This window comes from Orcinus orca, chromosome 8 (genome assembly GCF_937001465.1).
Source record: "Orcinus orca chromosome 8, mOrcOrc1.1, whole genome shotgun sequence".
Taxonomy (NCBI): domain Eukaryota; kingdom Metazoa; phylum Chordata; class Mammalia; order Artiodactyla; family Delphinidae; genus Orcinus; species Orcinus orca.
In genome coordinates this window covers 39,550,510-39,574,888 of record NC_064566.1, presented here as the reverse complement: position 1 = coordinate 39,574,888, position 24,379 = coordinate 39,550,510, and the positions used below count along the sequence as shown (strand labels likewise).

Sequence of the window (24,379 nt, the reverse complement as noted above, 5' to 3'; positions counted from 1 at the left end):
TCTATTTATGCTCCCTTGATGTCACCAACTCAAACTTCAGAGTCTCAGTAGGTTTACCCACATTTCAGCATAGAAAAACTTCTAGCCATATAGATTTATGTAAATCACTCTCCGTATACCTCACTGTCTCCTGAAATCTTGCAACCAGAGCACAAACAGCTGCATATTTAAACAGTAGAGGTGGTTTCACTAACTTGAGTAAAAGTGTATGCTAGGGTCCTGATAAAACTAAAGTTTCTTCATAAATAGCTATATTAGCTGGAAACAGCCACAGATTAATTTCAAAGTAGTTAAAACCTATGTGTTATAATATGGTCAGATATATATACATATATATAAAATATATATATAATGTACTTTGAAATTTAAAAATACATTTAAATCTTCATTTTAAAATGATGATTATGAGCCAATTTTAGAAATGTCTTACATTTGAAGATCTGTAAAAGATGTCTTCTATAATCACTCTTCTATAAATAACCACACATTTCTAAGAAATCTTAAAATCAGACTGCTCTCAATAGAAAACTGACATTTTTCTCCAATAGTCTCTACTTCTGAGTCTATTTGAAAAGTTGGTCAAAGACAGCAGCCATGTGCATATGTATGGTATTGATCTATACTCCTGCCCTAATTCCTGTGGCTTGGACCCATTCCAGATGCTCTGCCTTATTGTGGTTCGTATGAGATCACCTTCCCTGATTCACTGCATTCTCCTGATTGACAAACAGATTTAGATATGAAAACAAACAGTTACCTGGCTATAATTAGTTTCTAACAGCTGCACTGTTGTAGTACTTCTAAACCATGGTTTAGAAAGTACCTCCTAAAGAAGTTTCCTGTTGTGTTCGGAAGAGTGAGTGTGTGTGTGTGTGTGTGTGTGTGTGTGTGTGTGTGTGTGTGTTTGGTATTGTTTGCTTTTGTTTTTTGTTTGATTGTTTGATTTTAACCATTTGGGAATCTTTATCATTCCCCAAGATATTCAGTAACTTTGGTGTACATACGATTTATACATTTTATGAACTGAAATTTATATTCGTATTTTTTTACCCTCCACAAATTAAATTTAAATAAGAATACACTGGATTTTAACTTTCTAAACTGGTGTGCTTTTTAATTGAATTTAGAATAGTCTACAAAAGGGTCACTTTTATTTTTGCTTTATGCATGTGAAGCATAATTCTACTATATTGATAGATTAAAATGTTAGACTAGAGGTAATAAACTACTACATTTTTAGTAGATTGTCTCATAATGTCAGTTGAATTATGTGAAATATATCAAATTATTTACAATACAAGCTACTACTTATATACCATTAAAAATTTCAGCTCCCTCAACACATCAGAATAAGAGACTGGGACTTTGCATTTTAAAATTCCTGTGGAAATCAAATGTATTTTAAGTATCAGCTCTGATTATTTAATCAGACAACTTGCATTTTGCCCTGGCTAATTTTGAAGGCTGATAATATTTTACTCATAAAAATAATTGTGCACCTGTTGTGATAGAAGCCTAGTTAAACAAATGTTAATAGGAAGGTAACTCTTTGCTTTAAGCATAAGAATACAGGTCTCTCATTACTATTACATGAAGAAACATTTTTAAAGCCATGGAATAGATTTCATTTTAAATCTCATCTCTTCAGTAGCCCTAGAGAGATATTTAAGACTATTATTAAAACATGTATAACGAATAGTTGCATATTAAGTTGAAAGGGAACACCAGATGACATCTACTGAACAAAATGGATATGAAGTTCCTCCTTCCCATTTAATACCTGTGTTCTTCTGCCTTATTCTATTCCTTACCAAACCATTTTAATTATATTGAATCATTTCTGTGAAAAATGTGTACTTTTCTTACTAGCTTATGATCAAAGGAGAAAATATAAAGTGGGCCTACAAGAGCTGTACCCCTCTTGCACTTTTCTTATTTTCTGACCCTTTCAGCAGTAGAGATGATTTTCACTACCAAAATTCTCTGAGCTTTAAAAAATGCCAGGCACTCATGGAAGAGACAGGCTCAGACCTCGCTTCTGTGGTTTCTACCATTTTGTACCAACTTTCTAAATTACCAACTTCTGTCTATTCAATCCATTTCCAGGTGTAATCAACTCCTAAGTACTGAAAAGAGTCTTGAGGAAGAATAATTTGTCTGAAGTTAAACTGAGACAGGCTGGGACCTGGAACCCTTTGCTGCAGTGCTGCAATGCTTGCACCTGGACAAACCTCTCCTCCAGCAAGAAAATACAAAGAAACTATAAGAGACTAAAAATAACTGCATGCATGCGCAGTTGGGGCAAATTATGGGCAAAAAGATACAAAAGACTAAAAACTTCAACTGCCACTTCTGAAGAGCCGAGCAAAAACAGAGTGCTGGGAGCAAAAGCAGGGTACTGAGCATGGCCCCTGCACTCAACACCACCAGAGGGGTGGGCAAAACACCTAAGCCACCCCTCTGGCCTGACCCCTGGATACACTTCTACCCTCACCCCATATAAGGAACAAGCTTGTCCCCTCTCAGGGAGCAAGCTAGCAAGGGAACCTGTCACTTGTTCTGGTTCCCCCCCCTGCTGCAGCAAGGGCCCCAATAAAGCCTTGCCTGAATTTGTTTGGCCTCTTGTCAATTTCTATTGATGGTGGGGGGGGGGGGTCGGTGTTGAAGGCCAAGAACCCTGGTTGGTAACAAAAGTAGCTAAATTTTGAGCTCCTTTGTACACCTCTCTTGTTGACTTTTGTAAGACTGTAGCCTTGCAACTGGCCCAGCCTCTTTAAGGTTATACTTAAAAGGTGATTTTATTCAAAATCTCCTAAACTTTTGAACCCTATCCTTTACAATGTTGGGTTCCTTCTAATTTCATTTTGGTTAGTGCAGTACAATTTTACAAGCAGAGTTCAGAAAATGTGTGCATTTTTAAATGACCTAAATTCTCTGTAGTTTCCTTTTTCAGTAGTTTAATGCTGAAACATTTGGATTGAAGGGAAATCACAAATAAACGGAATAATTGCAGCAAATTTCCTCAGTGCATTAAATATGCACTCTGTGGTAATTACCAACAGTAGCAGCACATTTAAAAATGTAGAGAATAATGCACAATTTATGCCTATTTCAAGGGTCTAATTCATAAAAACACCATTTGGATGGAAATACAAACATTTTATTAAATGGTTAGCCTTATAATTTTTTTTTTTAGTTCAGACAAATGACCTAAGTATGTGTGTGGGAGGTCTAGTACCATGGGCCAGTTCTTAATGTGACATATGTATGGCATGAGAATTTGGTGAAAAGCTGACTTTAGAATAAAGAAATACCCAGGATGCACCTGGCACCTGTGGTGCTAGGCACAGAGCACTTCTGGGCCTATAAACAGCATTGAGATTAATTGCCATTCCGTAAGTTTTTCTTTCAAGAATCAGCTGTATATAAATATTATCACAACCGTGTATTTTTAAACTACATCATTTATTCAGACAAAAGAGACTAAAGTAAAATAGAGCAAATTAAAAAGAATGATATATAAAAATTTTAAATCTTTTTAATACTATTTTATGTTTACTAAAAACCTTATATATAACTTTTAATTACAAAATAATAAATTCATATTATTAAAATCTCACTTATCATACACATTACACACACAAAACATTTCACAGCAACCGTACGTCCAGAAATGGTACATGTGGAAATCCCATTTTAACAGCAGGACCTCTAAGTTTTAGCTATCACTATAATAAAATGCCAGAACTAAAATTATACGAAAAAAATCTCTTAAAATTTTGGAAAATAGAATTTGAATTGTACTTGAATAAGGCGATTTAATAATACTACAAGGGTTTGAGAGGCATGTGATAGCTAAAAATCTGTGAGATGGGAATGAAGCTGACTAGGCCTAGCCTCACTGAAAAATGTAAGCTAATTATCAATAAACTGAATATCATTTTTGGTTGAGCAAACACTGGCAACTTAAACTATACTCTAAACTTGACATGGGAGATAACACTGATTTCTTAGACTGTTAGAACTTCCTCTTAATTTTATACATATCTAATCATTTCCTATGAAATAATTTGTGCTTCAAGAGGTAATAAATGGTTCCAGGTACTAATGGGTGGCACAAAACCAAATACTCTTGATATTATTCCTATTGGCAAACTACTATTTACTGAGAACTATTTTGTCAGTCACTTTGCAATCACTGACAATGATCCTGAAATGCAAGTATTTTTTTATACTTTATAGGTTAGAAAGCTGAGAGTAAAACAGGGTAAATTAATTGCTCAGTTTACACGATTCAAACTCACATCTGATCAACTCCACATCCTGTATTTATTATGCCATAATTCCAGTTTCAAGGAGGAAAGCAACTCATTTCTTTAAGCCAGTAACTTCATCTAGTGTCTTCACAGAAACTTTGAACTCTTAGATGTGACTAATTTGCTTTGTAGTTATCATTGGCAAATTAATTTATTATCAAGGTAAATGTATACTAGTCTATTTTAAGGTTCTAGTCCAGTGGTTCTTAAAGTGTGGTTCTTGGACCCCTTGTAATCCCAGAGTACCTGAGGTCAACACTGTTTTCATAATAATACTAAGACATTGTGCTGCATGTTATAGTGTTGACATTTGCACTAATGATGCAAATGAAATAGTGGGTTAAAATTGCTGGTCCCCTAGCATGAATCAAATGCACCTAACTCTACTAGTAGTCATTGTATTCTTCACCACTATACACTTACAGTTAAAAAAAAAACACAGAAAGTTCAGTTTCCATTAATAATTTCCTTGATTAAACAATAAAAACAATTTTATTAAATAATCACTTTTAAGTACTCATACTTAAAATATTCTGTGTGATAAAATGGGAAGCATTCCACTGTTTATTGTACCTAAGTATAACAGTTCAAGAAAAATGACTTATGCTATTGTTTGAGTTGCATGCTGACATTTTCATATCTTTTTAGACATTTTCATATCTTTTTATACACAAAGCACCAATTTTATTTGAAAGAACAACTAAAAGACAAAATATCATTTTGCATACTTCAATTTTGGCAAGTGAGCCTGCCACTTCAAGAAAAACAACTGAAAGTATTGGTGGAAGCAATGTAATTTGAACTTTAAAGGGAAAATTAGAATTTTGGAAAACTATCTGTCATCACTACCATGATACTTTCCAAATACTTAAAAGATTTTCTGATAAGATTAGTTGTGACATTAATGAATGTGATTTTTTGATACTGTATGATGAAATGTGCCAAAATAAGGTAGATCTTCATAACTCAGTAAAACAATGTAATCTAAAAGCTGTTACAAAATAATACATGGAGTAAAAAATTCATTCAAAGGTCAAACTGGAGCAATGGATTTCAATGTAAAAGTATTGACAGTTCATTGAAATGGTTTCAGATCCTACATTGGGCCTAACCTTTAAGAAACTACCATTTATGAAATTTCATATAATTATATGAAAAGGCTATAAGACACAATTATATGAAAAGGCTATAAGACACTTCTCCCTCTTCATATACTTCAATCAATACATTTCACAACAGATTGAATGCAAAAAGCAGATATGAGAGAGTTACTATTAAACCATACACTAAAGAGATTTACCAAAATGTAAAACAATGCTACCCTTCTCACTAAATTATTTTTAAGAAATATGTTTTTTATTAAAAAATAGGGAGTTTGGAATTGACAAAAAAAATTGTATATCACTATATTGTACACCTGTAACTTATATAATATTGTACATCAACTATACATCAATAAAAAAGAAAGAAAAAAAAGAAAAAACTGAAAAAAATCTTTATGGTGATATATAACAGGTATACTCTCATAGCTTTTAAATGAATTAATAAATATTTCTTAAACTTATCAGGTTTAATTTCTAACACAATAAGTATTAATAGATATAAGTCATACAAACTAAACATTTTTAGAGTCCTCAATACATTTTAATAGTCCTGAGAGCAAAAATTTTTAGAACTACAGTTCGTCATTCTACCAATAAATATTTACTGTATCAAGTACTAAACTATGTCAACTGTGTTGACAAGTGTTGTTGGCTACCTACAGCATTTATTGATTCCCTACTCCATGCCACCCCAAACACACATATTGTCTCTAATCCTCTCAAAAAATCAGAAGTTAAAGTAAGTAGCATAATCCATTTTCTTTTGTACAAATAATGAAACTAGTCCCTTTCATTTTTTTATTCAAGACTTGCTTTCAGTCTTTTTTTTTAAACTAGTCTTTATTGAAAAAGCAAGCCTACACATGGTTAAAAAATACTTCAGTACAAACTATACAGTTCAAATTAAAAATCCAGCCTCTGTCCCATACCCTTCACTGCCCACACCCCCAACTACATAGTCAACCTCTGTTAACAGTTTATTAAATATCCTTCCAGCAATTTTCTGTGTATATACAATTTTTTACACAAATTGGGGCATACATATGCTCTCCTCAGTTTTACTCTGTCACTCTTAATAGTTCCAGAGATATTATCCTTATTAAGCCAAACAATAATTCAGTTAATATAGAGAAGCTATGCTGAAAGCCTCTAAATTAGTGACCCCATTTCTCCCACTATAATGCAGAATAAGCCAGACTTAAATTTATGTCCTGTGAGGTATTTTCACTTAACACTCAGCTTTGCTTATCTCTTTATTGGGGTAAGAAGATGCTACTAAAAATGGGACTAAATTCACTACCTAAATGTTATGAAATCAGCATTCCAAGTTATAAGAGAAGTTTCTTTCAATATGCCCAAACACATTTCATTTCCAGATTCCTACAGCTCTGCTGTTACCCTCTCATCTCTTATTGCACTGAGTCACACCCCAAATTACAGGTGTGTATTAATGCATGTATTTTTGTATGGATGGATGGAAGGTAAATGCTATTTTTAATTCTGGGTTTGTACACTAATAGTGAAATAAAAACATTTGTATTCAAAGAATACGAACTACTTTGATAAACGAAGGTTCCACCATAAGACTAAATCTAACACACGTCATTAAAGCTCCAGTATGTTTTCACTAATTCCACACAGGAGGATTACAGATGTCCTGCTAGCTACCATTTCCTGGTAAGCAATCTGAATGGCTTCCAGGAAATTGCTAATGACCTTCATTTTACTTAAAATCTAGGCTGCAATTAGTAAGAGTTTTTCTTCTGCATGCTGGTTATAATGTTTATTTTCATCACAGCAATCAGGAAGAAAAAAGTGAAATGTCTTGTTTTTGAATTATATCAAAATGTGTTCTCTTTTATTTCGATATGTCACCAAATAGACTAATACATATTTAATGTAATCATAATTGTGTAAGAATACTTTGGATCTTTTTTCCTTCTAACCAATTTTGCCTCCTTTCCCACTCGCTACTGGTAAAATGAGCCTTTTAAAAATGGAATCAATAGGAATACTTTATAAATGGTGACTATTTTTACATATAAGAACATTTTTTAATTGAAATTTTTGAAGCGAGATATGATTTTAAAGTTTTATGTTTTTAATTATAATAATTAACTACTAAAAAAGAAGTTTCAGATTCTTATTCAATGAATTTGAAATATTATTATGTGGTCAATATAACAATAACAAAGAACAATTTTAGCCAGTGCTATATTTATAGCCAGAACCTGTTATTAAACGTCAGTATTTTATTTTAAGTAAACATTGATTTCTGTAATTAGATTCAACTGATCTTTTCCCCAACATATCTATTTCTTTCAATCCCAACAGTTAACAATGATTCTAATATATCATAATACTTTAGACCTTAATCATATAGTAGCAATTTTTGTCTGTAGCTTTTGTTTGACTTTTAATTAAGAAGACCTTGTGTCTCCAATCTCAAGTGAAGGGAGGTTTTAATTGCTTGTATGTATATCACACAGACATCAAAAGAAGTAAAAGATGTTTATAACAGAGAGCTGAGATGTTTATAAAGGAGAGCTTTGAAATGTCTACATTCATGCAAAGTGGTATAATTTTTAAAAATGGATGTTGCTATGTTATAATACATATATATTTATAAAACTAGCTGTGGTGTGCATTTATTGTTAGTAAAAAGAGTTCATGAGTTCTGCAATGATAACTCACTATTGATTACAAGATGACCAAAAGACTATGTGAAATGGGCTAAACGTGCTATTTGAGGGAAATTCCACCTTAGTAATTTACTGTGTTATTTTAGGGAAGTCACTCTTCTTTTGTGGATATTGGGATCCCTATATGGAAAATAAGTCGAATTGCGTAACATGCAAAGCTCCTTCAAATTTAGTTTTTAGAGATTCCATGATTTAGATATTACTCTCAAGTTCTACAATTATACAGATTTATACAGAAAATAGATAGTGACACTCTACTACATTATTTCATACAAATCAATGAGAAAATTACATGTACTCTAAATCTCTTTCACAAGCTGGTCTCTAGAGCAATACAGCATTTGTCTTAGAAATAACAATTTAAAATTTTCAAAATACATGAAATCTAAACATTGATATATTACTGTTTCACTCCTTTTTCCTAATGAGACAGCAAAAATCACTAGGTATGTGAACTTTGCTGATTTTATTGGCGCTAAAAAGTGGCAGATGGTTCGTCTCTAAACACCTCCAGATTTTTTTTAAGTTCCCTTGGATGAAGAAATTGCTGTAAATTTGTAAATGGAAATTCAAGAAAAACTCATTTATAAATGAATATGTAAAGTGTACAGTCAAAGCTTTTGGAAGACCACTCTAGTCCTTCTGTGATTGCCTACAACGGAAAATACCAGTAACTATGAATTACTATTCCTAAGAAAACAGAGTATTCCGTAGAAAGGGCAATGCATAGAATAAGCAATCAGAGTACTTAGATATAGTTTAGGCCCTTACTATAAAGTGAACAGACTAGTTGAGAGAATTGGCAGTTAAGATAGTAACCTGTGACATAGAACACCAATTCTTTGGGAATGCTGTTACATTCATACTGACCCTTTGGTGATAATGGCACTGCTTAAGTTACTTCAAGAATAACCTACACTATTTGATCTTCAAAGATCTATCATGCACTGAAAAAAACCATGACTTTTGTGTTCCTGCACTCTCCATCAAAGATTTATGTTTGTAATCAAAACTGAAAATGAAACCAGGCTCTCAGTGGCACATAGTAGCAAAATTATAATACATTCACATTTTTAATTCAGTACATGTACCAAGCACAACTGTAATATGCCTGCACTATTTGATGCAACACAGTTCCTAATTTTACTTCTCTTAGTAAAAACCCTAATGAAGTAACAGTGAGTAATCTTAAAGTTTTTAATATTAAAGTATAGCAACAATATTTAGGCTCCAGAACAAATCTCTCAGACATTTTAGTTGAATAACTATAGTAAGTAATTGTGTTTCAACAATAACCTTAAAAACATTGGGAATCATTTGTAGAATTTTCCATTTAAAAGCATATGTTTAATCACTTTTTTCCCTAACAGAAAGAGACTGTCATTTTTCTAAGCTTCAGGACAGTATACCTATAAGCTCATCTACCTTAATCCCTAAATGTAAATATTGAGATGATTAGTCATAAATGACCAAGGAAGGAAAGCAATATTTTCCTTATTTGGTTCATATCACATAATTATTTTTTCTCTCTTATCATCTGTGTGTTTGACAAACAGTTTGTGCTAACTCAAACAACCAGCATTACTGTTTCTCTGGCACACTGCCCAGGGAGGCGCCTTCACACCAAGGAGGAGATGCCAGCCACAGCATAGAGGGGCATGTATGCAAAAACAGAAGGCTGGCTAAGATTCTGCTATATAAACCACAGAAGGCTATATCCATGCATAGAAACAGAGGATGAATCCTAATGCTCTAGACATCATTTAGTATGTCATCATTGCATTTAGAAATGTTTTGTCACCATAAGTATTCTGGCATCCTCACTCAAACAAACAAGTATACATACAAATGGGTTATGGACTTTGCCAGTACTTCTGCTTCACCTTGTATCTTTATACTATATTATTCCACCCTCTTTCTCATTCGGATTTTTTTTTTTTTTTTTTTTGGCTGCATTGGGTCTTCATTGCTGCGCATGGGCTGTCTCTAGTTGCAGCGACCGGGGGCTACTCTTCATTGCGGTGTGAGGGCTTCTCATTGTGGTGGCTTCTCTTGTTGCAGAGCACAGGCTCTAGGAGCGCGGGCTTCAGTAGTTGTGGTGTGTGGCCTTCAGTAGTCGTGGTACGTGGCCTTCAGTAGTCGTGGTGCATGGGCTCTAGAACGTAGGCCCAGTAGTTGTGGCGCATGGGCTTAGCTGCTCCGCAGCATGTGTGATCTTCCTGCACCAGGGCTTGCACCCGTGTCTCCTGCATTGGTAGGCATATTCTTAACCACTGCACCACCATGGAAGTCCCTCTCATTCGGATTTAGATCAAGATAAATAATTCCATAGGTGTTCTTTTGCCAAAATGGCAGAGTAGAGAGACCCTGAGCTCACCTCCTCTCACAGGCACACCAAAATTTCAACTACTTACAGAACTACTATTGATGAAAAAGACTGGAACCTACCAGAAAAGTTCTTCAACAAGTAAAGATGTACAGAAGGAACCACAACAAGATGGGTAGGAGGGACAGAGTCATAGTATATCAAGACCCATATCCCTGGGTGGGTGACCCCCAAACAGGAAAATAATTACAATTGCAGAGATTCTCCACAAGGAAAGAGGGTTCTGAGCCCTACATCAGGTTCTGCGGCCCAAGAGTCCTGCACTGGGAAGAAAAGCCCTCAGAACATTTGGGTTTGAAGGCCAGCAGGTCTTACTTCCAGAAGACCCAGAGGGTTGTGGGAAATAAGACTCCACTCTTTTTTTTTTTTGTAAAACATTCTTTTATTAAAAGAACAAGTGCTGTTTACGAACTGCCCTTCGCATAAATAACATCCGTTATACAAAGATACAAGATCCCAGTTATGCACAATTCCAGGCTTGGAGGTGGCAGGGGATAGACTCCACTCTTAAAGGGCACACACAAAATCTAACATGCTCTGGGACCCCTCACCTCACCAGCAGAAAGGCTGCTTTAAGACCCCCTTGAGCCCACAGCTGCCCTTGGCCACAGCCCTGCCCACCAGAGGGCCAAGGACCTGCCCCCACACACCTGCGCACATGTACTAGAGCTGGAACCCCATAGCCCCACAGCCAGAGACCCCCAGGACCCAGCTGCTGCCATCAGTGGACAGGCACCAGCCCCAGAATTCCCTGGACCTAGGCCCCACCCATCAGCAAGCCTGCTCGAGCCTCAGGACCAGCCTCACCCACCAGCAGTGGACAACTGCAGCCCCTAGCCTGACTTGGCAAGACCCAGCCTACCCACCAGCAGGTCAACAAGGTTCAGGACACCTTGGACCCCTCAGCCAGCTGTGTCAGGAACCAGCCCCACTCACCAGTGGTCCGACACCAGCTCTGGGACCCCTGGGCCCTGCAGTCAGACTCCAGGACCCAGCTCTTCCTGCCAGTGAGTCAACACTAACCCTAGCTTCACAGAACAATGGGTAGCCACCAGCCACAGGATCTCCTGGACCCCAGCTTCACCCCAGGGTTCTGCAGCCAGCCACCTCATGACCCAGCCCCACCAACCAGTGGTGGGCAGCCTCCAAAAAAGGCAGGACCCGGAAACCAACTGGACTGGAAGCCAGTCATGCCTTACAGACCACCCACAGTAGCAGCCCACCACAACAGAAGGACCCACGAAGCCCACATAGAGGTTGAGCATAGACCTCTGGTGACCAGAGGGAAGTGTACTGCTGGGAGCATTGAATGTCTCCTACAAAAGGCCACTTCTCCAAGTTCGGGAAGCATAACCAACCTACCAGATATATAGAAATAAAAACAGCAAGTTAGGCAAAATGAAGTGGCAGAAGAATGGAGGAACATGTCAAAACCCCAGAGGAAGAACTAAGTGAAGTGGAGATAGGCAGTCTACCCTAGAAAGAGCTCAAGGTAATGATTGTAAAGATGATCAAAGAACTCAGGAGAAAAATGGATGAACAGAGCAGGAAGTTAGAAGTTTTGAAAAAGGTTAGAAAATAAAAAGAAATCAACCAAACAGAGGTGAAGAATACAATAACTGAAATGAAAGATACACGAGAAGGAATCAACAGTAGACTATATAATACAGAGGAATGGATCAGCAAGCTGGAAGACAGAGTAGTGGAAATCACTGAAACTGAACAGAAAAAAGAATGAAAAGAAATGAGGACAATTTAAGAGAGCTCTGGACAACATCAAAAATACTAACATTACATTATAGGGGTCCAGAAGGAGAAGAGAGAGGAAGGGGCAGATAACATACATGAAGACATAAGAGCTGAAAACTTCCCTAACCTGGAAAAGGAAACAGACATCCAAGTCCAGGAAGTATAAAGAGTCCCAAACAAGATCAACACAAAGAGGACCAGACCAAGACACAATGTAATTAAAATGGCAAATATTAAAGATGTAGAGACAATAAAAAAGCAGCAAGAGAAAAGCAACAAGTTACATACAAGGAAACTTAAATAAGGCTATCAGCTGACATTTCAGCAGAAACTGTAGGCCAGAAGGCACTATATATTTACATAAAGTGAGGAAAGGAAAAAACCCTACAACCAAGAATACTGTCTACTCGGCAAGGCTCTCACTCAGATTTGATGGAGAGATCAAAAGTTTTACAGACAAGCAAAAGCTAAAAGTGTTCAGCACCACCAAACTAGCTTCACAAGAAATGTCCAAGGGACTTCTCTAAGCAAAAAAGAAAAGGCTGCTACTAGAAACATGAAAATTACAAAAGGAAGAAGCTCACTGGTAAAGGCAAATACACAGTAAAGGTAGTTTATCAACCATGCACAAAGTTAGTAGGAAGGCTAAAAGACAGAAGTAGTAAAATCATCTATATTCACAATAAGCAGTTAAGGGATACACAAAACAAATAGATGTAAAATATGATGTCAAAAACAGCAATCATGAGGGGAGGAGAGTAAAAAATACAGCACTGTTAGAATGCAATTAGAATTAAGAGATCAGCAACTTAAAATAATTATTCATATATTTATATTGTTATATACAAACATCATGGTAACCCCAAACCAAAAATCTGTAATAGCACACACAAAAAAGAGAAAGGAATCCAAGCAACACTAAAGATAGGAATCAAATCGCAAGAGAAGAGAACCAAAGAAGAAAGGAACAGAAAAGAACTACAAAACAACCCTAAAACAATTAAGAAAATGGCAATAAGTAGATACATATCAATAATTACTTTAAATGTAAATTGACTAAATGCTCCAATCAAAAGACACAGAGTGGCTGAAGGGATACAAGAAAAAAAAAAAAGACCTGTATATACGCTGTCTACAAGATATTCACTTCAGATCTAAAGACACACACAGATTGAAAGTGAGAGGATGAAAAAGGGTTTTCCATGCAAACGGAAATCAAAAGAAAGCCAGGGTAGCAATACTTACATTAGACAAAATAGACTTTAAAACAAAGACTGTTACAAGAGACAAATAAGGACATTACATAATGATCAAGGGATCAATCCAAGAAGATATAACAATTGTAAATATATATGCATCCAACATAAATCACTTAAACACATAAAGCAAATATTAATAGAAATAAAGGGAGAAATTGACATTAACCCAGTAATAGTAGGGAATTTTAACACCCCATTTACATCAATGGACAGATCTTCCAGGCAGAAAATCAATAAGGAAACACTGGCCTTAAATGACACATTAGATGAGATAGACTTAATATATATAGAATACTGCATCCAAAAGCAGCAGAGTACACATTCATTTCAAGTGCAAATGGAACATTTTTCAGGATAGATCACATGCTAGGCCACAAAATAAGTCTTCTAAATTTCAATTTAAGAAAATTGAAAACATATCAAGCATCTTTTCTAACCACAATACAATAAGACTAGAAATCAACTACATGGAAAAAAACTTCAAAAAACAAAAACATGTGGAGACTAAACAGTATGTTACTAAACAACCAATGGATCAGTAAAGAACTCAAGGAAGAAATCAAAATATACCTGGAGACAAGTGAAAACAAAAAGGCAAGAATCCAAACGCTATGGGGTGCAGCAAAACAGCTGTAAGAGGTAAGTTTGTAGCAATACAAGCTTACCTCAGGAAACAAGAAAAATCTCAAATAAACAACCTAACCTTAGACCTAAAGGGAACATACCTCAACATAATAAGGGCCATATATGATCAGCCCACAGATAATATCATGCTCAACAGTGAAAAGCTGAAAGCATTTCCTCTAAGATCAGGAACAAGAGACAGATGACCACTCTCGCCACTTTTATTCAACATAGTATTGGAAGTCTTAGCTACAGCAATCAGAAAAGAAAAAGAAATAAAAGGAATCCAAATTGGAAAGGAAGAAGTAAAACTGTCACTGTTTACAGACGACATGATACTATACATAGAAAAATCCTAAAGATGTCACCAGAAAACTTCCAGAGCTCATCAATGAATTTGATAAACTTGCTGGATATAAAATTAATACTGTTGTATTTCTATACACTAACAACAACTATCAGAAAGAGAAATTAAGGAAACAATCCCATTTACAATTGCATCAAAAAGAATAAATTACCTAGGAAGAAACCTACCTAAGGAGGTAAAAGATGTGTACTTGGAAAATTATAAGACACTGTTAAAAGAAATTAAAGATCACACAATCAAATAGACAGATATATTGTGTTCATAGATTGGAAAATTAATATTGTTAAAATGATCATACTACCCAAGGCAAGGCAATCTACAGATTTAATGCAATCCCTATCAAGTTACCAATGGCATTTTTCACAGTACTAAAACAAATAATTCTGAAATGTGTGTGGAAATACAAAAGACCCCGAAGAGACAAAATAGTTTTACAAAAGAAGAACACAGCTGGACATATTACTCTCTCTAATTTCAAACTACAATACAAAGCTACAGTAATCAAAACAGTATGGTACAGGCAAAAGAACAGACACATAGATCAATGGAACAGAATAGACAGCCCAGAAGTAAACCTACACATTTATGGTCAATTAATCTATGACAAAGGATGGAAGACAATACAATGGAGAAAAGATAGTATGTATGTAGTGCATATGTAGTGCTGGGAAAACTGGAAAGCTACATGTCAAAGAGTGAAATTAGAACATTTTCTCATATACAAAAATAAACTCAAAATGGATTAAAGACTTAAATGTAAGACCAGAAACCATAAAACTCCTCGAGGAAAATATAGGTGAAACACTCTTTGACATTAACTGTAGCAATATTTTTTGGATCTGTCTCCTGGCAAAGGAAATAAAAGCAAAAATAAACAAATGAGACCTAATTTAACTTAAATGTTTTTGCACAGCAAAGAAAACCATCAACAAAATTAAACGACAACCTACTGAATGGGAGCAAATATTTGTAAATGATATCACTGATAGGAGTAAATATCTAAAATATATATATGTGATACAATTCAATATCAAAAACAAACTGCCCAATTAAAAAATGGGCAGAAGGCCTCAATAGACATTTTTCCAAAGAGGACATACCAATGGCCAACAGGCATATGAAAAGATGCTCACCATTGCTAATCATCAGAGAAATGCAAATCAAAATCACAATGAGATATCACCTCACACCTGTCAGAATGCCTATCATCAAAAAGAACACAAATAACAAATGATGGCAAGGATGTGGAGAAAAGGGAACCCTTGTGCACCATTGGTAGGAATGTAAATTGGTGCCATCACTATGGAAAACATTATGGAGGTTCCTCAAAAAACTAAAAAATAGAACTACTATGTGATCCATCAATTCCACTCCTGGGTATATATCCTAAGAAAATGAAAACACTAATTCAAAAAGATACATGTACCCCAGTGTTCAGAGCAGCATTATTTACAATAGCCAAGATATGGACACAACCTAAGTGTCCTTTAACAGATAAATGGATAAAGAAGATGCAGTATATATATATATAGGAATACTACTCAGCCATAAAAAGAATGAAATTTTGCAACGACATGGATGGACCTGGAAGGTGTTATGCTTAGTGAAATAAAGCAGACAGAGAAAGACAAATACTGTATGATATCACTTATATGCAGAATCTAAAAAATAAAACAAACTAGTGAATATAACAAAAAAGAGACAGACTCACAAATACAGAGAATAAATCAGTGGTTATCAGTGGGGAGAGAGGGAGGGAGTGGCAAGATAGGGGTAGGGGATTCAAAGGTACAAACTATTAGATATAAAATAAATAAGCTGCAATGATATATTATATAGCACAGGGAATATAGCCAATATTTATACTATAAATGGAGTATAAACTATAAAATATTTGAATTGCTGTATTGTATACCTGAAACTAATATAATATTGTAAATGAACTATGTCTCAATTTCTTTAAATGATAAACACTACTATAGGGAAAAATTGTATTACTTATACCCATGCCTGCTTTGCTATACTGCCTCACTTACATAGAAAAGAGCAAAATTGGAAGTATTTTGGTTGTTCGTGTGTTGCAGGAGGACGAAACAGTCCAGAGTCTATCTTCCCCTTGTCCCCAGTGCAGAATTCCAAGACTGGAGAATCTGAGAAGTAATCTGTATTATACTAAACAGAGGCTTTAGAGACCAGGATTCAAACCCGACATCCATAACTTTCTGAGTGACCCAAACAAGCCACTTAATTTCTCTCAGTCTAATTTTACTCACATGTAAAATCAATATAAAAATATTTTCCTCACTGGGTTGTCAAAAGGATCAGATAAAATAATGTAGGTAGTTTTAGTACATGGTTTCTTTTATAAAGTATCTTACAAAAGTATTATATTACTTACTGACAGGAAATAGATAGTATTTTGAAGAACAGTCTTAAAATTAAGAAAATTTAATAAACACTAGTATAATTTTGAAGGAATTTTAGGAGGTCATGAACATTCCACCAAAGCAGGAATACCCCTCTACATCTGTTTAAATTTTCCATTGATTTTATTTTATTAATTTATCCACTCATTTATTAAATATTTATTGAACAACCACGATATTTGATCCAACTGCATCAATGTTGGGTAGCCATTAATTGTTCCTAAGTTCTTTTGTATATTGAGAACAATTTCCCTATTACCTTAACCCCCTAAAACAACACAAAAATCTTATCCACTTCTATTGAACAAAACTCCAAACATCTAACGTGTATGAGGTCAAACTTCCCTAGGTCTTGAATCACTATTCACATTAAATGTCCAAGTCTCTTTACTAGTCTAGCCACTTTTGATAAATACTAATTTCACAACAGACCCCTTAAAATATGGTAACCCAATTAGAACACAATACTTTAAGATGTAACCAGACCAAGGCAAAGGTCTAATCATTTTATGCTATCTTTCATTTAAGTCTTAATAATAAATTTATTTAACAATACTCATAATAATATTAACCTCTTTTGAACATTGCTTTGAGATTACTGCTATTAAATTTATGCCATTTACAGCACTCTATCCTCAATTAATGCTGCTGTAAAAAAGAAGTTACCTATGGAAATATGATGGGGGTTAGGCATGGGATTTTCTCTTAAAGAATATTAGACAAGACTCAGATACAGGCCCACTGAAAATCTGTGATTCATTGTTTGTCCACCTTTAGCAATATTCCAACTCCTACCAAGAGTTTTGGAAATACTGCTTTATTTCACTTAGATAATAGGACTTTTATTTGAAAGCACTAGTATTTTTTAAAGTAAAATCTAAAAAGTAGGTTATTAATGTATTATTTCTTAATATGTAGTAATATTAAAGTCACCGGGTTGAAGATTCATTTTTCAGTATAGCTCATCCATTCTATTGCCCACACTTTAATTCTCCTTCTAGCACCTAACCCACCACAAAGAATTTTCCAATGACAGAGGTTGTTTCCACCCTTTCTCAGCTTCATCACATTCTTGAATCCAAAAGAAGACATAAAGTTAAGAATGACATAGAAACATAAGTTAGATAATAATATAAATATTGACTATTTAGAAAATAATGACTATGAGAATTCTAAAAATTTAAATTTATGGGATGCATAAAGTTAGTTCTACAAACACATTCATGGCTAAAAGTGCTTTTATTAATTAATAAAAAATGTTGAAAATAAAGTAGTCAACTTAGAAAATTAGGAGTTATCAGAAAACAGACAAAAGAAAAAGTATAAGAAAAACAAAGAAGAGAGAGATAACAAAGGTAAAAGCAAGATTAAGTAGTTGGCATGCTGAAAAACAGCAGAACTGACAAGTAAACCTAAAAGCTGGATCCTTACTGGGGAGTAAGGTGGGAATGATAAATAGAAAAACCACTAGCAAGTAAAAATTGAGGAGCAAAAGGGAGAGAACACAAATATGCAAAATTTAAATAGAATATATAACAGCAAATAAATGGAAAACTTAAAATAGCGATATTGTATTTTAAAACAATACTAATGTTTTTGAAAATCTCAGTGAAATATACAATTTTCTAGAAAATTTTTTTCCTGGCAAAACTGACTTAAAGAGAAAAAGAAACTTTAAAAAAAAAATTAACTCCATAGAAAACTCTAAGCCTAGATGTTTTATGAATATATTCTTTCAGAATTTTAAGAAATAAGTGATTCCCACTTATTTTTTTCACCTGATGAACTCAAATGTTTATTTTTATTGATTATACTAAGATGAAATCATTGTCCTCTTTTTTTATTTAAGTATAGTTGATTTACATTGTTTGATTAATTTCTGATATACAGCAAAGTCATTCAGTTATCTGGCAACAAATACATATCTGTAAATAATTACCTTAAATGTCAATGGACCAAATGCTCCAATCAAAAGACAGAGTGGCAGATCGGATTAAAAAAAAACAACCAAGAGCCTACAATATGTTGCCTTCAAGAGACCCACTTCAGGCAAAGGACACAAAAAGAATATAAAAAAAGATTCCCACTTATTAATAAGATGTTGTCTATTCAATAGTTTTACATAGCCTTCCTCCACAAAAAAGGAGGAAAAGCTTTCCAATTCCATGAACTCTGGCACTAAAATTTAACAAAGATAGTACAAATAAAGAAAAACACAAACTAATCTCATTTACAAATACAGATGCAAAAATAACTGTAAGGTAAGCAAATAAAATTATGCAGTACATTAAAACAAGACTACACCATGACTAATTATGGTTTATTTCATCAGTAAATTTGAAAAACAAAACCAATAAGACATGCCATAAACTAAAATGCAATTTCTCATAGAAACTCCTAATAAAGTGGACTAGCATGATTTTTAATGATAAAAATCATTAAATCAACAGTCAGTATAATACTTATGGTAAAATATTAAAGACAATTCCATAAATTAAAAACTAAATAAAAATACCTGCTATCACCTGTATTATTTAATATTATTCTTGATATTCTAGGCAGTGTATTAAAAGAAGGGGTGAAAAAAAGGAAGAAATAACTGCTAAAAAAGAGGAGAAAACATATCAGCTGAAATATGACTAGAGCTAATAAGTCTGACAAAAAGGGAAGTTATAAAATGAATCAGCAAAATTTACTAACACCCCCAAATATAGTAACAAAAATATAGTAGTATGAAAAATATCTCATTCGTAAGAGCAAGTAAAAATATTAAATATTATAAAGGAAACATCAAAGGAAAGGTGCAGAATCTGTATATAAAAAACAAAACATTGTTGAGGGACATAAAAGAATTGAGTAAGTTATTTGGAATGGAAAGATTCAATGCTAAAAAGATTTGTTATCCCATAGTTTTATAATCTTTTTTTAAAAATCACTTTGCAATTTTAATTAACAACATATAAATCTAAGATAAACTTTAGAGAAGTATACAAACACCTTAAAGAATAATTATGAATGAGGTCTTGCAATACTTTTCAAAGATACTATAAAGCTACAGTGATTAATATAGCCTAGCACTGTAAAAGTCTAGGTAGAAAGATAAATGGAATAGAGCCAAAAACTGAGAAATGGCTCCAAATATGTAATCAGTATGTAATAAAAGATGTTATTTCAAGTCAGATGGGATAAGATGGGTTACTTAATAAATGATAGAGATATTTGGTTAACTTGAGAAAAAAATTAAGTTATATCTCTGGTTGAAATTATACTCAAAATATATTCAAGATGAATCAAAGACTTAAGTGTATAAAAATATAGTCAAAGAACTGGAAGAAAATATAGTAGAATATTATATAATTTTAGACTGGGAGAAGCCTTTCTAAACAAACCCCAAACAGAAAAAAAAAAAAAAAAAAAAAAGAGCATTACAAAAGGGAGGCAAAGATTTAACAACAAAACCATAAAGTAAAGAAAATGACAAAATATACATATATGACAAATAAAGGCTAATACCATTAAAATATACATTAAGAGCCTTAAAAACCATAAAAACTAGACAAATCCTTTAAAGGAAAAATGGGCAAACAACATAAACAGACAATTCACAAAGGAAGAGACATTTAATACAAATAAATTCATGTAAAACTCTTCATTCTCAATAAAAATCCAAAGAATTCAAATTAAGTCAGCAATAATATGTTATATTCCCTTATCAAACTGGCAAGAAATGTTTAAAATAATAATACTTGCTACTGAGGGCAAGGGAATACTCGCAGATACTGCTGGTGAGAGCACAGAACACTATACCTGAAGGGCAATGTGAATCAAAAGGCTTTTTTAAAAAGAACACCTTCTTTGACCCAGTAATTTCACTTTTTAGAAATATATCGTAAGAAAATAACCACTAATTGACACGGAAAAGTATTAAAAAGTTACCCATGTTCAAGGTTTTCTTTATAATGACAAACAATAAAAACAACTTAAATATTGAATAAAAGACTCAGTTAAATTATAAGAACCTCACTTTATGCAATATTTTCTGCAAATAAGAATAATAGTTTAGAAGATGACCTAATCAGGGAAATTCACAATATATCATTAAGTGGGAAAAATAGATTACAAATGAGTAGTAAAAGGATGATTCCAATTTTAAGGGAAAAATTTTTTATGCATAAATTAAAATGGAAAGGATATATACTATAATACAGGTAGAATGAAAAGGCAATTGTATTTTCCTTTGGGTGTGTTTATATACTTTTTACAGTAAATGTATATGAATTTTGTAATGAGGGAAAAATAATGAGATATATAAATACACACGCTTGAGATATACTGAACCCTGATAACCCACTGTAGTATGTTTTTCTTTTCTTTTCTTTTAATTTATTTTTTGGCCACACTGCACGGCATGTAGCATCTTAGTTCCCCGACCAGGGATTGCACCGGTGCCCCCTGCAGTGGAAATGTGGAGCCCTAACCACTGGACCGCCAGGGAATTCCCCTAGTATGTTTTTCTTGGAGATAGTATTTAGATCACCCTAAAATTTCAGAATAATTATAACTAATTTTGGTGGCTAATAACTGATCTGATCTCACCTACAACAAAAATGTATGTTGAGTTTCAGCAGTGGCTGAATCAAACTATTTGAACACTACTTTAACTAATTTTTTTTCAATTTTTTATATTATTGGTATACTTTGTGTATAATGTTTATGGTGACAAGATATTAAGATGTAAAAAGAGACACTTACATAGAGTAAATCAAAATGAAAAATTTAGTAAGATTCTTATCTTCTATGCCCATAAAACTGAGGGTAGGACACAAATGAAAGTTTACACTTCACATACAGAATCCAGAAAAGAAAAAGTTAAAGAATTTGAAAAGCCTAATTTTGCATGTTTCACTTTTGAGATTTATATATTTTGATTATATAAAACTAGTACAGTTTTTGCATTTTTAGAATCAAAAATAAAGATAGAAAGTGGGAGGGGGAAAGATAACCCAAAGCATAAAAACTCGATGCTGAATCATAACATAATAAAATGTTAGCTTCCACATTACTGAGAGAAAGCAAGACCCCCATCATTCACGCTAGCAAAAGCTTGCCTTTGCATAAACCATTTCTGTTCTCACTGTCATAAAACCAATGACTTTGGAAAGGGAAGAAAACACAGAATGACGTGCAAAGTAGCACACACCATGTTATTGCAGCTGGATAAAGAATATGTCACTAATGACTTTCTTTCTACCCGTCAGTTTTAAGTTGAGTTTCTTTTTTTTTTCCAAAATAGCAAATGGCCTTTATGAGTACAAAACAGAAGCAGTGAAATTCAAAATAATATCCAATTTCCACTTGATTTTGATACTGCATTAGTTAATAGAATGAGTTATTAATTATTTCTTGGAAAAGATATGACTCCCTTTTCTCTTCATTTGAGTTGAACATAACATGCCTGAACACTAAGCAGTTTTCTGTAATAAATTCAAAATAAAATTTTCATCAGATAGTTATCGTGAAATGTTCATCTTAAATGAGGAATTATCCATGGGAATATTCACCTGAAGTCATTTGATAAATTCAGAAAACTAATGTAATTAAGTTCCCAAGTTGTCAGGTCAAGTCAGAGTGATGACTGTCTGTAAGGGACAACTGAAAAAATTAATTAATGACAATGGATTCTATTCATGACACCAAAAGCTAGTGATACAGCACTTCATCTCCACAAAGGAATCAACAAGAGAGAATTGGGCAAAAAGTATAGCTTCTTAACTGATAGGGCAGCTTAATTCTGTAATGGATTGGGACTGCCGACTTCTTAACATTTTTCAAAATAATAACGTCAATCACTTATCTTTAAAAATAAGGATGCTCATTCTCATCCGGGTTGGAGATCATGAAATGTTAAGTCCGGTGAAATCTGATTGAGATTAATCAACCTACAATGCTATGGGCAGTTAATAACAACCACAACTTTCCCTCATGAGGACTTTCTTAAGTGCCAGGCAGTTTTAAAAGCTTTACATATACTAATTCTCTTAATGAGCCTATGAAGTAGGTATTTTTATTATCCTCAGTTTAGATACAAGGAATTCAAAACATAGAAAGCTTCAGTGACTTGCCCAAAATCACTCATCTAGTAAGTGACAGAGCCAGGATTTGAACAGGTAAACAGGCCTCAGAATCCAGCCATAAACCATAAACAGCACATTCTATAAAATCCTTTTTGACAGTTACTACAGCTGACCCTTTTTGATCAGAAGAAATTCAAATCAGTGATTTGGATTCATCAATTAAGCTATTATTATGATTTCAAAAGGAAGGATTAAAATTATCTTTAACTTAATTTGTTCATCTTTGACATAACCTTTTTTCTTTTTCATACTTTTTGTTCAGTGAACTAATGAAGTAGTTTATCCTATAAGTTATATGTTTATAGACTAAAAAAGAAAGGGCAAAACTTTCATTCTATAAACATCACAAAAGAATAAAGTTCAGGAACACACTATACATTTACCCTCTCAGATATAAACAAGTATTAGAGGTAAGAATTTAATGTTAGGGCACAGAAGATAAGCAAATGTGTTGTGGAACAAAATAATATTTCTACATTGATATGTTTGATATTCTGTATATTGTACCTTTAATTTCTCCGAGAAGTTCACTGGTATTTAATCTTTCCATTTTTTCCTTCCAATCTTTCGAAAGTAGTTTTTCCATGCAGGAGGAATCTATTAAAATAAAAAAGTAAGTATTAAAACTATTACACATGTATTTGATAAGTATTAAAATATTACAAATACAGAAGGCTGTGGAGTTTATGGAGAAATTCTGTTATTCAAAAATAAATGATTAAAGCTATTTTTTGTTGTTGCTGTTTTAACCCTAGGATACAGACAATTATATTCCGTTATCTACTACAAAATACCATAACTAAATTTTTTTTGGCTGGAAGATTATTTAAACTATTCCCACGAAAAAAAAAAGATAATGCTCAATAATCTTATCTTGGTATTATAACTATAGTTAATTAATATTCAGCCAGCATTTATCACTTCTTAGACCAATTGGACAGAACAAGGGGCTTTTTCATACAAGCTTAAGTTTAGATATTATTCCTTTCAAACCAGGTGATGTTTTTCAAGTCCAAGCAAAATTCATGTGCTATTCAAGGAAGAATGATAAATCTTCAAAGGAGAAGAGACCAATCGACCTGTAACTACTTAGTCCTTAAAAAAGAAATAAACATAAGGCATTTTTTGTAAAATACCCATTTAGAGTAAAATGCAAAGAAAATAAAGTCATGATGTCCTCTGTCCCCCAGTAATGAAAACAGTTAAAACTTTTATATAAAAAGACACGCATGATCTTTTCAAGAAAATCCTTATTTAAACGCTGCTTGACCTATGCATTTCTAAATAGCATTTCTAAATAGCATACTAGATTA

At 33.5% G+C, this 24,379-nt stretch overlaps 1 protein-coding gene across 1 annotated transcript in view; it reads right to left on the bottom strand.

Annotated features, from left to right (window-relative positions):
* Positions 1 to 24,379, bottom strand: part of SOX6 (SRY-box transcription factor 6) — a 621,353-nt gene that overhangs the window by 247,190 nt on the left and 349,784 nt on the right. The window contains exon 6 of the mRNA XM_049713139.1: positions 23,574 to 23,663. Within this exon, the coding sequence (XP_049569096.1) occupies positions 23,574 to 23,663 (90 nt within the window). The remainder of the gene's footprint in view (positions 1 to 23,573; positions 23,664 to 24,379) is intronic.